The sequence below is a fragment of the Ylistrum balloti genome, unplaced genomic scaffold (assembly GCF_031769215.1).
Source record: "Ylistrum balloti isolate Yb309-2 unplaced genomic scaffold, AGI_CSIRO_Ybal_v1 Utg369680, whole genome shotgun sequence".
In the NCBI taxonomy this organism is placed as follows: Eukaryota; Metazoa; Mollusca; class Bivalvia; order Pectinida; family Pectinidae; genus Ylistrum; species Ylistrum balloti.
Genome location: NW_026781921.1, coordinates 1,485,219 through 1,503,270, shown reverse-complemented (window position 1 = coordinate 1,503,270; position 18,052 = coordinate 1,485,219). Strand labels below are relative to the sequence as shown.

Genomic DNA, 18,052 nt, shown 5'->3' with positions numbered 1-18,052 from the left:
CTTGGTTTGGTTTCAAATCGTTTGGTCGAATTCTCTGTTTAAATTTACTGGTCCTAGCCATAACTGGAAAAAACAGTTAAAAAATATCGGTGACCCCGAAGTTACATATCGGCCTTGGCAGTAAAAATCATACATGAAAAAATACAAATGTCTGAGCGTTTTTCCCGAAGTTCCAAAGTTTCCGCTTTAGACGAAATGTTACGTCAGCTACTGGTATCTAATCCTATGTTACACGGTTATCATAAATAAATATAGCCTCGTTATGGTTTCAACAGGTGAAAATAAAATCTGACAAATGTCACATTAAATACGATGATATTGAAACAAAAGTTCATTCGAATTGTATTAAGGGAAAGCATTTATGTAACGAACGGAAATGAAAAAGTCTTTGTAACATAACTCCGTTTCTTCAAAGCGACGTTAAGAAACTACTTGAAAAACCCTTATTTACAAGCTTTAAAGTAATGAGAGAATAAAGTTCTAATGGACTTGATTTATAAGTTCGAAGTGACTCAGTTCGAGAGAAAGAGTTTGTATAACCCTATCAACAGACTTTTTAGAGTCGCAGATCGAGATAAATAGTTTAAATGACCTAGAATTACAAACTTTTCAGCGACAAAGATCGAGATAAAAAGTTTGAATAATCCTGATTTATAATCTTTTCTGTGATAAAGTTCCAGTAATAAGCGTCTAAATGAGTCTGATTTACAAGCATTGAAGTCACAGAGTTGGAGGAGCGTCTTATTCATCCTGATTTTCAAATTCTAAAGGCGCACAGATCGAGCAAATGCATCCGACTGATCCTGACTTTAAAGCACATTTGATATTATATTATCAACACCGATACGACGGCTTGTCCGAGTATGCCATGAGAAAGAGCATTGGGGATCAACTGGCTAGACAAGGCGTGCTCATAAAATATGCCACCACAGATGGAGATGGAACTAGACTCTAGAGCCCAAGGGCAAGGCCTGGAGGAAGCCATGAGAGCCTTACATCCCATGTGGAAAGTGGAGAGACTGGCTGACCCAACTCACCTAAGCAGAACACAGTTCCGGAAATGTAACAGTACTATGTTGAGCGAGTCAATGTTTCCTGGTAGTACCAGACTGATGAGGTCTCATGCTCAGAAAGTATTTTCTCAAGGCTTTAAAGCCGGAACTTGCGGAAGCAGTCTGATTTTCAAGGAATTGATGAAAATTCACTCCAGAAACATTGAGACTATCACGACTCGTTTACCTGCAGTGTTAGATGCTACTCTATCCTGCTACACAGGTGACTGTTCTAAATGCAAGCAGTATTCCATGGTGTGCTCTGGTGGTGACAGTGACAACTGGTTGGTGCGATCAATGTTCCTTAGTTCGAACCAGATCCATCAACTTCGAATGACATTGGAGGACGAGATGTTGGTGTTGGAGCTCCTGAAAATGAAACTCAGCACTATGTTGTTCGATCTATGAGACTCAGCACATCTACACAGAAGAACGAGGGTTGTCACAGAAGCCTGAATGTGTCCTTACCAAAACATCAGAATTTTGGAAGAAATGCTGACGGGAGGTTAGACAATACCATTCTGACCCTAGACAACACTGCAGAGAAAGCCATTCAACAGAAGGTTGAACACTTTGGTGGTACTCTGAGTAGGGAGGTCAAACATAAACTTGATCAACTCAGCTCAGAGGTGACAACAAATTTATTAGATACATGTTAACAATCAGAACAAAAAAAACAAAATAATGTAACAACAACAGCAACAACAACAAAATATATGACTACCTAATGAGGGAACCTCCATGTGGTGGTAGTCGGACAATGTTGTATACATCAGTGTACAATAGCTAATACCCTCAAATCAATAAAAACTTAAGTTTTCAAATCCAACATGCAGTCACTGAACCCTACATGATCATAACACACATTTTAATTTAAACAGTACTGCCTATTATTATTAATAAAATGAGGTTCTAAACTTATGTGTTCTATATTTACACATAAACTTAATATTATGACAGAGATGGGAACAGTCCAGATCACTTGACAATTCTAAATTTTCAGAAAAACAAATAAAAGCAAGTCTGTGTGCATGTTTCTTTTTCCAATTTAAATCCTTAAATGACAGAAGTCCATATTTCCCTGTCCTTGTTACAGGTCCAATCCAAATCCTACACAAGCCATTATCTGGGCTAACCACAGAATTTTCTAAGATCTTGTATAGTTTGAAAAAATTGTCTATCTTAACTTTTAAAAATCAGGTATATGAATACACAATAACACAAATATGCTAATTTGATGTTATTTATAGATGTCCTGATCACTCCAGAAAATAAAGTTTAAAAAAATAAAAAAAATAAAATTTAATTAAATTTTTTTATTTTGATTGAAGTGATAAATTAAAAATTAATTCACTACCTAATCAGTCATAAAATATAATACAACCATACCAATTTGTATGAGAATCGGTCAAAAAATGTGGGTATGAGAAATAAAAACATGGATTTTAGGCATGTCATTAAGGACAGAAACCACAATTAATTTCACTATATGTTTTATTGTAACATTAAAATTCATAACTAAGTCCCAAAGTTTCATCTGCAAATTTCCATTTCACCTGGCCAAGATCAACATCTGAGAAGCAAAATGTAAAAGTTTCAAACCATGATGCATTTTCTGGAGATATACCTCCATGTGTGTCACCAACGTCAATTATATATATCCGGGTCAGGGGTAAAGGTGAAAACAGGACTTTTTACACCGGATCCTGCAGCACAAAATACATGTTCAATATGAGTGATTTACACACTGACAGATTATCATCTCTATAACACATCTACATCAAATTTATAGGCAAAAATCCAATTCAAAGAGGCATATTATTTTTTTCAATAATATACATACATTTTTTAGGGACTTCATTCGTGGGTACTGAACCCAGAAGTATTTAATTGTGGTCTTAGTCCAGATGAACGCAATTTTCTGACTGAAGTTGATGGAGTTATGGCCCTTTATTGAATTATTGATCCATATCTCGATAACATTTCAAAATATCAACTTCAAACTTGATAGAATGGTTCATTACCATGATCACTCGACCAGTTCAATGATCACATTTGCCCGACCTTAATTCACTGAGTAATGAAATATCAAAACGGTGTCTACTTGATATCTCCAAGTTTTCAATGATATACTTCAGACTTCATGGGGAGGTTCATCACCTTTATAGTTTGGACAAGTTTGATAACAACAACTTATGACCTGTCATTCACAGAGTTTGTGTCCTTCACTTCAATCGTCTAAACAATAACAGCAGTACTGTGACAATGCCATTTGCTCTCAGCAGTACTATGACAATGACATATGCTGTCAACAGTACAACATTGACACTATTCTGGAATCATTTGCCTCTTCCAGGCAGAATAGGAGATCCAATGACTCTATGCCAACCCACTGGACCATCCCATGAAGACTGTCATCCATCAACACAGGCCAAGAAATATTAATCACAACAAGTACACCCTTACAGACAACGCCATGGACCAAATTCAAATAGGATGTCTGACTAAGTGACTAGTGACTAGACAATGATGCATCCCCAGTTTCCGTAAACAGGCAGAGAAATGCCTGCGTGATCATTACTAAATTGTTTGTGTCAAAACCAATGGTGTGACTATGAAGTATTTACTGGCAGGTTATGTATACAACATAAGCTTTGTCCTTTAGATTGAAAATATAAGAACCACATATACTATCATTAACATGTATGTAAGATATAAGTTTGTTTACCCCTAGTTCTTTGTACTCATTTCTTCTTGTTAAAATTTGATTTTTAGATTGTCACAGCATTTGATACGGATAAAAACTTTTGATTTGGGATATTTACATAAATGCTTGGCCAAATTGAAAAGATAAGTGTTTCAGATAACATGAGAAAATAACAGGCACAATGGGCCTGCATTGTTCACCTGTCACTCAATGCTGTTTGCAAACTCATTTTTTGTAATTTTACCTTATAAGCTTATAAGTCATTTTTTATGTGATATCTGTGCTTTTGAAAGTAGGTGAGTTACGCTTTTACATTTGTTACATTTGATTCCTCATGGAGGGTCAAGGTAATTCATTTGAACATATTTAACCCATCATTCAAGTGTGCTATAGGCCCAACATTAATACCTTTTTGTTTAAATGGAAAACCTGATGCCAGCATAAGCTCATTTGTCCTTCAGGCAGGTGAGCTAAAAATAAACAAGTCAAATACTTGTATTGTGTATTTTTTCTCTTTATTATCTAGTCTCAAACCATGCTTCAAAACAAAACTTACAGCTTATTTTCACTCATTACATACAATGGTTATTGATCTATCAAGCTTTAAGAACAAGAATAACTTACATTTCAATGAATGACTAAGGTGATCAATGCACCACTATCTCAAACACATCAAACATCCCTCAATTTCCAGAGACTCCGAGGTTTGTCATCAGTGTACACAAAGATTTTCTGTACTAGCGTAATTTATCCAGACACACCCATCATATTGATATACAACCGAAGAACAATTCTTCAGCATTCTGTAAATAGACTCCACCATCATATGAATTCTCTCACAGCCTACACACAAATCAATTCTCAGACACATATTAGATGCTCGGAATCATTTTTTAGACACTTTTTTTCGAGATGATTTTGTATCAATAACATTTGTTTCTGTTTTCTTGGGATCCTTTTCTGAACACAACTGGTGGAACCTCAGCAAAATGTCCAATGTTGTTAAATTTTTTGTTTTGAATAAAACCTTTTGGCCATCACCTGTAACAAAGGAGTGAGAGAGAATTACACTTTCCCCTATCGCCATGTACAATATGTGTTTTTGAATTCTAATGTATTGAAAGCAAAACAGATCAAAGACCAATACTATGTGTTAGAGGAGATTTACCATTTAACGGTGCTGATATCAAAACATTTTATTAATAAAATAATAGTAATTAACAATACACATGTACTTTATTGGTCTTCATTGATAACCCTTCTTGATACCTTTTCTAGTGTATAATCAGATATAAAATTAGACAGGGAGTAAGATTAATCCAGTGTCAAATTACACAGGGAGTAAGATTAATCCAGTGTCAGATTAGACAAGTAGAAATATTAATCCAGTGTCAGATTAGACAAGTAGAAATATTAATCCAGTGTCAGATTAGACAGGTAGTAAGATTCATCCAGTGTCAAGTAAGACAGGTAGAAAGATTAATCCAGTGTTAGATTAGACAGGGGTTAAGAATAATCTCTTGTCAGATTAGACTGGGGATGAGTTAGTGTCAAATTAGATCTGATCTGATTAGACATTTCAGTTGTCAGATTAGACTGGTTTAACAGGCTTTCTTTATGGTCTTTTGGGAATCAATGATCAGCCCACTTGCGACTGAAAGTACTATTTTTAAATTTTAATTGCTCATTCTTTGTTTTGTAATTGAGCCAAGATGCTGATCAGATAAAAAGGCACATTGCTCTATTGATAAATTTTACACTGGTAGGCTACCTTAACAGAGCAAACCTTTTGACTGATTATGTTAAATCTGTGTTAAGCATCTATGTATAACTGAATGTGACACAGAGCTTTCCACATGAAAATTTATACATGGCATTGTGCATCAAGACTTTTCCCAAAACCATTTTCAATATACTGAATCACAAACTTTTTACACACTAGTACCAGATATGAGAACTGCCAGTCCATAAAATCATAGATTAACATTATCAATACTTACTGAAATCTACTTTCATCTCTGGCTCTGATTGATCGGACATAATTTCCACTTTAGGTGTGCAGTTCAAATTGGTTGAGAGGATTTTATCTGCATGTAGTGCAAACATCACTTCCCTGCCAAAAAAATATAGCAGATCTAAGATAAATACCATATGAAAAAATTTAATACAGAAATCAGTGTACATGAAGAGTTATATTCATTTTCAATTCAAATTGCAAATATTTAGGTTGTTTTCTACGGTATGTAGAATGTATGTTTCACTAAAATGCTTCTCGTACGACTACTAGATGATACAAAGAAAATAATTTGTTAAAATTCTTTTTTTATATACCATTTTCTATTATCTTGAACTGAAAACTAAGTACTGTAATGGTTAAAAACAAAACATTTTGCAACACCTTTAATGCTTAATTAATGACATCTAAATATAGTACTATCAAATACTAGAGCATCGTCAAATCTGGCTATATATAGGCAGATTTTGTATATATAACTTGATCTGACAACATGTATGTAGGATCATACCTGGTCGTGATCATGGTATACACACCTAAAAAATGGACAATGAATCTAGTGAGTTGATCAAAAAAAGAGTGACATCATTTCAGTTCAGTTGGTTGAATTTCGTCCTTATTTCATTATTAAAACACCACATATCTCACTCACTTGCTTCCACCACACAAGTCACATTTTATGCGATTTCAAATTTTGTACACAGAAACGTCACACTGAAAGCACACCGATTGCCCAAATCCAGTCATCTCCATTCTAGGGTAAAAAGCAGTGTGATGAAATGAGTGCTAGTACTCTTCACAGTGGTAATGATGAAGAGAGCTGTATAGCTATCGAAACATCATATCTTCTACTGGTTGTGTTATGAGAACTATTGCCAGATTTTCTGCTGTCCCAGTTCCTGATAGTTCAAAGAAGTTTCAACCTTACCCAACACTATATACAGGTAGGAGTATTTTAACCATTGTCGTTGTAACTAGGACTGCTTTTGCAGTGAGGCCGTTGTAACCTTGATGTAAAATCATCTTAGAACGCACATACAGCTTAATGACGGCTTACAAGGTCATCGTGTCGATTTTAATTACAGTGAATCGAAGTATCGATTAACAGGTATTGCTCTCTCAATATATCAACAAGTTTCTGTTATTTTCGGGAACAAGTATTATCGCCTGAACATCTAATGTAGTCCAGCTCCCTTTATAGATTTTTTATAATGGACCAATTTTGCAGGTGTCCATCGCCAGAGGTTTGACCGAAAAGAACAGGAAACATGCAAACATATCACAACAACAGATCAGTCGTCATAAATTACCTTATCGACCTCACATCTGCTGAATATGGGTCAAATTTGAAAAACATTTTCTTTACTGCCCGGATTTGAAAATTCTTCAAGATCCCTGCAATGGCTCTTTTCTGCGCCATGGTGAACCGGAAGTATGTGATGCTGAATGGTAGGCGTCCTAAAGGCGATATCAAAGATAGGAATGACGAAAATGCTACAAGTGCCGGTACATGTTATATAAAAAGATGAAAAAAAGAAAATATCGTAGATGGGTTATTCATCGTCTTTCATAATAAACTACATAAATATAAATGCAACTAACTATGGTGTACTTTCATTCTTTTGTAATTGTAATACTGTTAACACAAAAGTTATCTCCCTTGCCTTTCCGCAAAATTCGTCACAAATAATGTCCTACACATTGCCATTGGCTCATGAATTTGTCTTATCGTAAATTAACATACAATGGTGTTTAATTTATCCTACTGTGAAAGTGATAGTAATTGTGATGAATCATGGGATACTATGAACATGGATCGGACGATGAAATATAAAGTATAATATATGTATATATATACCAGGGTGAGATAAAAAAAAACATCAATAAGATACCAACATGACAACATAATCATAATTTAAACTCAAATACCATACAACTAGTGCAAAAAATGAACAAAAGAAAGATTTGCACGGAGACTTCCGAAAAAAAGTGAAAGGAGAATAAGATCTAACCTTGGTCAATGCAAGTAAATAATGTCACGTTTCATAAATGAGAACAAAGTATAAAACAACGGAACCACCAGGCAAACTAACGAGCAAAACAGTCACTATGGCAACCATAAATCGTCCGCATAATTTTCACCAACCTGCATCTTTTGAACCCTTGTATTACGAGTTTGTCATTCATTTGATGATTCCTCGCACGAAAATCGTGATAATGGGAACAGGTCCTTGGATATTGAATCAATCGTGGCATGTACATACCATAGGATGGAGATGCAGGGATATTGATATCCAGAAATGGAAAATTCACAATAGTGGAACTGAAATCATCATAAATACATAAATGTCAGAATGTAGATAGGAACGGCTTGGATTTACAGAAAGAAATGAAATCGTTTAAGTGAACCGTTTACAGAGAGACAGACAGATATGGAAAGAAGATTATTAAAAAAACCAGCATTAGCACCTACTTACATAAATACATATATACATACTAACATTGAAGTCCGTCCGATTGGATTTAATCGGGAAAAACATTAAAAGAACAGGCGTGATAACGGCGGTCCATAGGTTAGGTTGGGTTAGCATTAGGTAGACATCCTAAATGTTATAAAAATATCATATGGTATAAGATTCCTTTCCACTTCCTATTTACCGACAACCAGTCCGCTCCTTCGTGCCAAGCTGGTCAAAGTAAGATAAGGGCTATAATTAGGTCAAGGGGGGAGGGGGTCATCTTCAAAATCATAGTTTATAACAGGTCTGAAAGTATAGTAAGCCACTATCTGTCACATCTCTATAATCCACACTCTCCAATCATTGAATACTATTTATTCTCTTCTTATTTTCCTGTATTATCTCGTCCGCAGAACGACCAAAAGGCCGTATAAGTGGGCGTAAAACCCCCCACAGTAAATAAATAAAATAAGTAAATGAATTAATAAATGATAACTTACAGATGATTTTATTCTGTGTGTCAGTGGTGTCTTTTCGTTGCGAAGATCTGCAGTTTCTGCCAAACGTCTAATGGCTACACTTCGAGTTCTTCCTGTGATCCCTAGTGTCTCCAGCTTCCTCCATAAGGATTGGACCGGGTGCCTTCTGCAGCCCACCTCCACAGGAAATAGCCATACAGTCAATCCCCTCTCTGTGCTTTTCGCCATCAGCTCACCATACTTTGTTTTTCTTCCTTTCATGGGCCTCCTCGCAACCATCTTCCCATGGTACTGTTAGCTCTATTGAGATGAGGAGTTTGGACTGCTGTGATGACATCACGATGTCAGGCCTCAGCGTTGCCTGCATGATATCTGGGAAGACAAGCTTTCTGTTCATATCCACCATCATCTTCCATGATTGAGTCCTGTCCAAGATAGATGAGTTGCTTCTTGTCCTCACTTTCCCTCTTTCACCCTGCCTGACAAACCGAATAGCGGATTGTGTTGCTGGCCGATTTGTCCTCTTCTTGCGTCTTTTCATCTCCAGGATATCAGCCAATACTCTCAGTACATTGTCGTGCCTCCATCGATACCTTCCTTGTTGAAGTGCCTTCTTCCATCCAGCTAGAATGTGAGACAGTGACCCTCTCTGATTGCATAGTTCGGGTTCTCTGTCGTTCCCCACTAGTGCAGATTGACGGGCGATGGAAGAGTGTCATATATTGATCTAAGCATGAACGAGATCATGAAGGGTTCCATCCTTCACAATTCAGCCCATGTAAGCTTTCTCTCCGGTAGGATCCATCTGGTTCATGCACCCTGCTTACTCAGTTCAACAGATTTCTGCTTCCGTCTCTCCTCTTCTACTCTCCGTACCTCTTTCTGAACCATCTGTCGTCGCTCCTGTTTGTTTGCCCTTTTCCATTGTTGGAAGTGTGAACAGCCAACACCTTGCCTTCCTACAAACGTATTCCTGATAATATCCCTCAACTCCAGCATACTCTCCGCTTCCTCTACAGCAGCAGTCGCAGACAACTTCCTTCCCGTTCTTGTCTGTATCCCTGCCTCACTGATCTTTGGATCTTTGGAGTCCCGGAGTGTCATCACCAGCCTGCACTTGGACGCTTTGAACTCCTCACCGTAAGTGGCAGTTGTAGCTCTGTAGAGCGTCCATACAGAACGATATTTGTGAAGCTTGACGGGACTCCTAGCCATTTTCTCACGTACCTGTTCACCACCTCCTCTAATGTCTCCACTGTCGTCATTGGGATCTCATACAGCAACAGCAACCATGTCAGTCTCGGTAACAGGCCATCCCGGTACATCCAAGCCTTATACTTTCCCGGAAGTCCTGATTTGTTTATCCTCTCCATCCATTGGTGTACCTGGGCCGGGGTGTTCTTCTGGTTCTGACCATCTTCCAGTGTGTCGTCGAACCATTTCCCTAGGCATTTGATGGGATTGCCAATGATTGAAGGGATCACCTCTCCCTGGACCTTTAGTGTAAGCTGTTGGCTGATTCTTCCTCTCCTCACAATCATGCAAGGAGACTTCCGAGGTTTAAACGGCATCCTTGCCCATGACCACCTCCTCTAGCGCTGTCAGCACCCATCTGGCTTGCACTTGCGTTGTGGTTGTAACGGTAAGGTCATCCATGAACCCTCGGTGGGCTGGTTGATATACACATGACTCCATCCTTGGTCCTCTGGTTTCCTTCTCTGCAGCCTTTATGATGAGGTTCATTCCCATAATGAAGAGAATTTGTGATATGGTACATACTGTCACTATTCCTTTCTTCAGATCTATGAAGATGTAGATGTTGATGGTCGTACTAGGGTCTGTGAAAAGACAAAGGATAAAGAAGAAAATAAGGAAAATGAAAGAATGATACTGAAGGAATAAGAGAGGACATTTGTCTATAAATACGAGGACTGTAACAACTGTATATTAGGTCAAAAAAGCAATCATTCAAATTTCTTGGAGCTAATGATGAAGGTTTGAACACTGTTGTCACCGAAGAGAAGTGTTTCGGTTGAAGTATGATTGTTAATAATACTAAATCAACGTAAGCGAATCTCAGGAAAAATGCAGTAAAAAGTGTTCATTGGTCTCGTCTTTTTGATTACAGAAGCAAAGTGTACTTTTAACAAGATTTCTACAAAATAGATAAAATCTAAGTGAACTGCATTTCATCCTCAATCTTGGATGATGAGTCTGACCTAGTCTGCTACCCCTAAAGAAATTATGGAACTTTTCGCACAGGTGAATTTAAATGATTTTTCAATCAAGTTAATTATTGACAGGTCCTTTTTCATCGCATGTTTTATTCACTTCCAGTTACGTTTCTATGTTATACCGATATTTACAGTCAATTTCCAACTTCTCTGGGCAACCCTTATCAAATTTAGCGCTGATAACGTCACGCGATAGTTTTGAAAACAAGACAGTTCCTGATGGGAAGAAACGACAACGACAGTAGTGGCACAATAATTAATATCCTGAGTCAGCACCGGAGTTTGTTGTGGGCGTGGCAAATGTTATCTAATAGCTCTTTAATCATTTCAGAATTACGTAATAGGAAACATGAATCGACAACCGTTTCAGGCGCGAAGCCATTTTGTTTACTGGCGACGGTGAATCGTGTTCATGTGTTATAATATAAGACGCAAAAAATTACGTATCCTGATTGTTTTTTCAACAGAAAAGGATCTCCTTTTGTTTATAATTATTGATTTTATGAGCACATTTCAGCGAAAATAAAATGTCATTGTTCAAGATGATGAGTAAACAATCGATTTATCGCGATGTCGCCTTAAAGACAGTCCTGTTAATGTGTTTACTTAATCTAAAAAAAAAACAGAGACGTATATAACACGTTATATATTATGTTATATACGTCTCTGACAAAATGTAAATGAAATAGTTGAAATTGTGTTTGATTTGGTTACTTTTCACTCCCGGTTGGTATAGCAGGTCTCGCACTGCAATAAATGTACTGATGTCTCTGCGCGTTTGTAACGGTATTTTTCATTGGTCAAAACAAAATCCATTCGGATGGATGGATGTGTTAGCTGGATTTGTGTCGAGGTGTGCTAGTAAATTCAAATTAGACTTTTTGTGGGACAATCAATATAGGAAGCCCCATACCACAGTAAGTTATCGTAAGCCAGGTTAAGCTTCACTGTATTTGGTTTCGTGTTGAGTGTTGAAATATTTGTTTAAAATGAAGCTTGTTCTGACGCTTGACCTGTTGCCGATTTTTTTACCCGCCATCTTGAATATACAATACACATCAGCACGAGTGATAATACGTTCGTTTAACGTTTCAGCTGTTTTACCGTATTAGAAAACATCAACACGATGTCACAAACTTGTTAAGGAAACAAACCATGTTGTTATGATAGTCCATTGTTATAATGTCAAAGTAATATTGAAATCCACTATTTTAATGTCAAAGTAGTATTGAAGAAGAAGAAAAAAATGAAATGCTACTTAGACTTACACGAAACGATTTAAACTATCCACATTATCTATTAATATATTAGGTATCTTATATGTGTTTTTGAAAATCTTACTGCAATGACGCATCTCAGGACAACATTACGATATTTCCCTTTACTGGTATTTTTTTTTTTTTTTTTGACATGCATGGTGCATAAGTGTATTTTTCTCGTGTCATGTTACATTTGCGAAACGTGTGTTGCCTTTGTTTTCTTGCACACATGGTGATCTGGATAACAATAACTGGAAAGGGTTTAACTATATGATTGCTAATGGGTGGAGGGGGAGGGAACGGGTGAAGGTCTCTCAGATCACAAGTGTTAATAATATATCTACACAAAGGGAGATAATCTCTATACATTTTAAATGTCCACTGCAAAAGCATGATAATTGTAGAGGTGAATGTTGTCAGGGGAGTATTGCAACACAAAGGTCACGAAACAATCCAGATCACAATCATGCTTAAATAATTATTTTGTCATTTGGGCGAGATTTTTTCGCTGCCTCATTATTACATAAACAAAACACCATATATTTGGATATTGAGAGGTTGGCTTAAAACCAAATTCAACAGACGAAAAGGAATATAGGTTTGAGGTGTGAAGCTTGCTAGGACATCCGCATGACCTCACTCGACCCTCAAAATATGCATCAGAGGCCAGCTTGATTGATTGAACTATGTACTTGTCTATTATTACTTTATACCAGTAGATAAGATGCTATTACAAAGAGTTTGATGAATATGTCTTAATAGTGTAAAATTATGTTATTTAGATGCCAAGGTCAACCAGAAGAAGGAATAGATCACGGAGCAGAGACTCCTCATTTGAATATAAAAGACGACGAAATGATTATTATGAGGAATCGAGGCATCGTCGTTCAAGAAGTCGAAGTAGAAGGTAAGCGTAATACAGGTTTCTAAACATTATCTACATATACTTCACACTGGGTACATCAAAAAATAAACCCATGGTGTGGTAAAGACATTTATCAATGATTAAATCAATGGTGTAGTAAAAACCTTAATCAATGATTAAACCTGTGGTGTAGTAAAAACCTTCATCAGTGATTAAACCCATGATTTAGTAAAATACTTAATCAGTGATTAAACCCTTTGTGTAGTAAAAACCTTAATTAGTGAATAAACCCATGGTTTAGTAAAATACTTAATCAGTGATTAAACCCTTTGTGTAGTAAAAACCTTAATCAGTTATTAAACCCATGGTTTAGTAAAATACTTAATCAGTGATTAAACCCTTTGTGTGGTAAAAACCTTAATCAGTGATTAAACCCATGGTTTAGCAAAATACTTAATCAGTGATTAAACCATAAGTGTAGTAAAAACCTTAATCAGTGATTAAACCCATGGTTTAGTAAAATACTTAATCAGTGATTAAACCCACTGTGTAGTAAAAACCTGAATCAATGATTAAACCCATGGTTAGTATGAAAACCTTAATTTGCCTTCTAATAACATATCTAAAATACAAAACATGTTTATAGAAATAATCTTATTTGCAAAACATACAATGTTTAGCAAATAGAAAAGAATATTTTATATAAGTTTTTTTTTGACTGATGTGTTTTTGTTTTCTTTTGTTTTCATATTTTTTTTACTTTAAGTGGATTTTAAGAAGTAGTCTGCAGATTATTTGATGATTTAGAAATGAAACTGGAATATTAAAACATTTATTAGCTAGGTGCTATTGCCAGGCAGTCTATCAGAATTTTTGATAGTGATTTAACATCACATGATTTACATTTTGGAGTGATCTGTGAGTTCAGGCATTGAGATTGATATATTTTTTATAGAAACAATTTTTTTGGCAATTTGTGATTTGTTAGTTGAAAGACTAGTAACAATACATTTTAGATTTGATATGATGTACATACACACCTTTGCCATGTTGTTTATAGACAAAGCGTGAATGAATTCAATTTACTATGTAATTATCCTAATACCACATTGTTGTAAAGTAACAAATTTTAACAAAAAGAAGCTTAGTATTTTTGCTTCATTAAAACAGAAAACGACCGAATAAATTCCTTTGAATAACACTTAAAATTATGACTTATAACCATCATCTTATTACCATGTCCTTGTAATAATTTCATGAAAGTAATGTTGGGGCCAGGATTGATATATGCACAATTGATTTGAGGTCTGTTCAACAGTTGTATTTCGGACTACAGCATGTTGTGATTATCCATTTATTCCTTGGGGAAGTTACCAATAAAATTACTAATATGTGATTTTTTTTGTCTCAAAATTGGTTAATTTTGATAGAAACTAGTCACTTTTCAGTTTTAGATTATTTCAGTAACTATTTCAACACCAAATACTAGTTGACAGCATATCTGCTTATTTATTTCATTTTTGGAGTCTTATACTTTTTCTCTTTGTCAAAATGATGTTTTATGTATTTATTTGGGTTAGACCTACACTTTTGTTACATTTACAACAGAATTTTAGGGAAAGTGAGACTCTTCCATCAAGTTTATTTTCTTTGATGGTGAACATCTACAGCCTCTTGATTGTCTTATTAAAGTGATAGTATTTGTTTTTAAAACTGAGTCTCGAAGGTGATGTATGAGACAAAATATGACTCATTGATAGAATTTATGAGCCAACCACATTCGTTTGTTATTACCAAAGTGTAATCAATGGGTGCAACTCAACATCGCATGAACAAATATGGCGTCACTATAGATAACAATAACCCAAAGGCAGTAATTAATGAATTACAGTAAATAACATTATAGAATGACAGTAACTCTCCATGATAAATGTAATTGTGAAGGTTTCTACTCTCAGAGCTAAAGGTAACACATGTTGTACATTCATATGGCAAACTAAAATGTTATTAGGTAACACACTTCAACTCCTAGACCGAGAGTCACAGGTAAGACACATCCATTGTATAAAATATGATTGTTTGAGTATCATAGCAGCTGACGTGTACTGTATTCATACCAGAGCATCACACTATCAAACTCTACACCAGGTTTACTTTATATATATATTCATACCATAGCATCACAATATACAGCTCTATATCAGATTTCAGAAATACATTTATAGTTGCCATTGGTTAAGGTTAAAGGTCAAAGATTTTATTCCATTTGTGAAGATAAACTTTAAAATAACCTCCAGTAGGATGATCTAAAATATTCTGTTTATTATATTTTTCTTGATTATAAGCTGCAACCTTGTGTCGGATGTGTGGTATATATATCAGTGTGATTATATGTGGCTGAAGTAAGATATCGGCAGAATGAAAAAATCACAATTGTAGGGTACCAGTATAATACTGTGCTTACGAGTACCTGCCCACCATGTGTTTGTAACTGAAACAGAACCATCACTTATAGAATGGTTGGAAAATTGCAATAAAAATCATTCTTATGGGTTTAATTAATCTTGGCTTTGAAATGACTTTTAATATAACTTCTTCTTGATTTTCGTAGTTACTTCATAGCAGTTGCAATAAGGCATGGGGGAAATTTACAATAGACTGTTGCACCCTGGGATCAATAGGTCATAAGATGATAAAATCAAATTCTAGAATGGCTGCCATGTTTGTTTACTATATGAAGAACTTTGATGCAACTTATAAAACAGGGCTCTCGATCTGCCAGATTTGGGGCCGATATTCGGCCCCATTCCCAATGCAAAAAAGTACCTTTTTTTCCCAATTTAGACCCCAAGTTTTCCTAATTCTAAGGAAAACACCATTATTTTTCCCAATTCTAAGGATTATAAGAACTTTGTTGGCATACAAAGAAATTTGCTAATGTTTAACAAAACATACTGATGGAGAGGTTGTAAGTAAAATGTACTATTGAATGTAATATGAAGCCCTATATCTATGCATAGACAGTCTTTGAAGACCCCAAATGAGTTTGATATTTTAAGGTCCCTGGAAAACTCCTGAACTGATTTCAATGAAAGTTTGCAGAAATCTTCCATACGGTGAAAAGTAAATGAAAAAATTATATGGTCCCCATCCCACTGGGGTCTGAAGGGCATGGCCAAAATGGGTAAAATTAACTGAAATTTTGATAATCTTCTCAATACCCAAATATGATAGACCCCTGGGTCTCACATTTTCCTTGGAGAAGGAATAAAGTTTACTTTAATTTTTATAGAAAAATACTATTTTTGAGCATAACTTTTTAATTTTCTGTTGGAAATAGATCAAACTTGTTAGTAAAGGATGTTATAATGCACATATTGGCCCTGGCTAACACACAGGGACAGATGGTTTGGCCAAAAAAGGATTAAATTCAAACAAATTTATAAGATTTTCTTTTCCGTAACCAAATATGGTAAAATTAAATGTGCTTTATGGATGGAAGGTCTATAAAAGCAATACAAAGTTTAGAAATTTCATGACCCCAGTTGCAACTTCAGTAAAACTCTTCTGTCTGGGTACAAACAGCATTTTCTCTTCTCCATATTACTTTGGCCATGGTTTGGTGTCCCATGGATCATTGTAAAAAAAATGATAATAAAAATGATATAAACACAATCCAATGTGAATCACTTAAAAGTTGGCTCATCTTTGATTACTTTCTTGTCATATTAAATGATGAAAAATAATCCTGCTCTGCATCCAAAGATGGTATGTCTGTATTTCTGGAGGCTGCGAGTTGAAAAAAGTGACAATATATCCATAATACGTCCACATGTGATCCCCTGGGGCTCTAATCTAAATTTCTTTTCCTCATTTACCTATGATTTACCTGTGATTTGTCTGTGTGAGGGAAATGAAGTGATATTAAAGGGGGCATTTCATGGTTCAAAATCAGTAATATGCTGTAAGTGTAGATGACCAGACAACATCCAGGGAAGATCATCACCAGGCTTTAACTTTTATGTATATTTGGACATACTAGGTATGTCGTCTTCAGAACGGGGTAACAGTGCAAAATATAGGACTTATATAATACCTCTGCCGAACAACTTCACATGTTGTTAAAAGTTGATGTCATAGATAGTACACAGAAACAATGATGCAGTGTTTTGGTGACGTCATGATATAAATCCATTTGGTGGAAATACGTTAGATACTATACTGCTACTATATGTGTTCAATATAGATTAAATGGTAACATATTGAAGTAAATGTAAGTAGTTATTATAATATGGATGTATCCCTGATTGCTTAAATTAAACTAAACTAGGATCATTCCAGGACATATGCCTAACAGTGAGGAACTAAGCATTGATTTGAACAGATAATACATGTATTATGTCTAAACAATGTCTTTATTCATCGGCACTTGAATATTCTATCATTCCTTCATCAACTTTATTATTAAATATATATGACATCACAGACATAGCACAGCATGGGGATTCCCCACCCTACAACCATGTGTATCATGTAAAGAGAAGTTGAAATATGGTAAAAAAAATTTGGCTTAAATTATGTTTAAGACATACATATATGTAGTGCCATTCTATAAAATGGTTCAAAGAGTAAATTAAAGAATAGTAGTGAGTAAAACTTCGAGTAAAACATCTTTTTTTACCGCTGTCTAATTGAAGCATGAATGTTTGTCTGAAGTGAGTTGGCTCTGTTACCTTTCAACAGCTTTACGAATAGACTTTTCTGTCCCTCACTAACCTGCTTATTTGGTTCTTTGTTTCTCAACTGAAAATCTGACAACTGCCTCAGTCAGCCAGTTGATTTGTGTTTGTAAACTACAACAACTTTACTGGGCATGCTGGTATTTAAACCCGCTGATGGTATTAATTTTTGTAATTCTGGTAGAAGTAAACATGTCTTTTGATATGTAAGAACTCTGGATGACCTTTAGACTGTACCGGTTGT

At 35.6% G+C, this 18,052-nt stretch overlaps 1 protein-coding gene across 1 annotated transcript; it reads right to left on the bottom strand.

Annotated features, from left to right (window-relative positions):
• Positions 1–4,269: 4,269 nt before the first annotated feature.
• On the bottom strand, positions 4,270–7,193 carry LOC132564652 (large ribosomal subunit protein mL53-like). Its single transcript, XM_060229293.1, has 3 exons — positions 7,084–7,193; positions 5,760–5,872; positions 4,270–4,800 (listed from the first exon to the last, which is right to left on the bottom strand). Exons 1-3 carry the CDS (start codon positions 7,191–7,193, stop codon positions 4,646–4,648), a joined length of 378 nt encoding a protein of 125 aa, XP_060085276.1. The 3' UTR covers positions 4,270–4,645.
• Between the last annotated feature and the right edge of the window lie 10,859 nt (positions 7,194–18,052).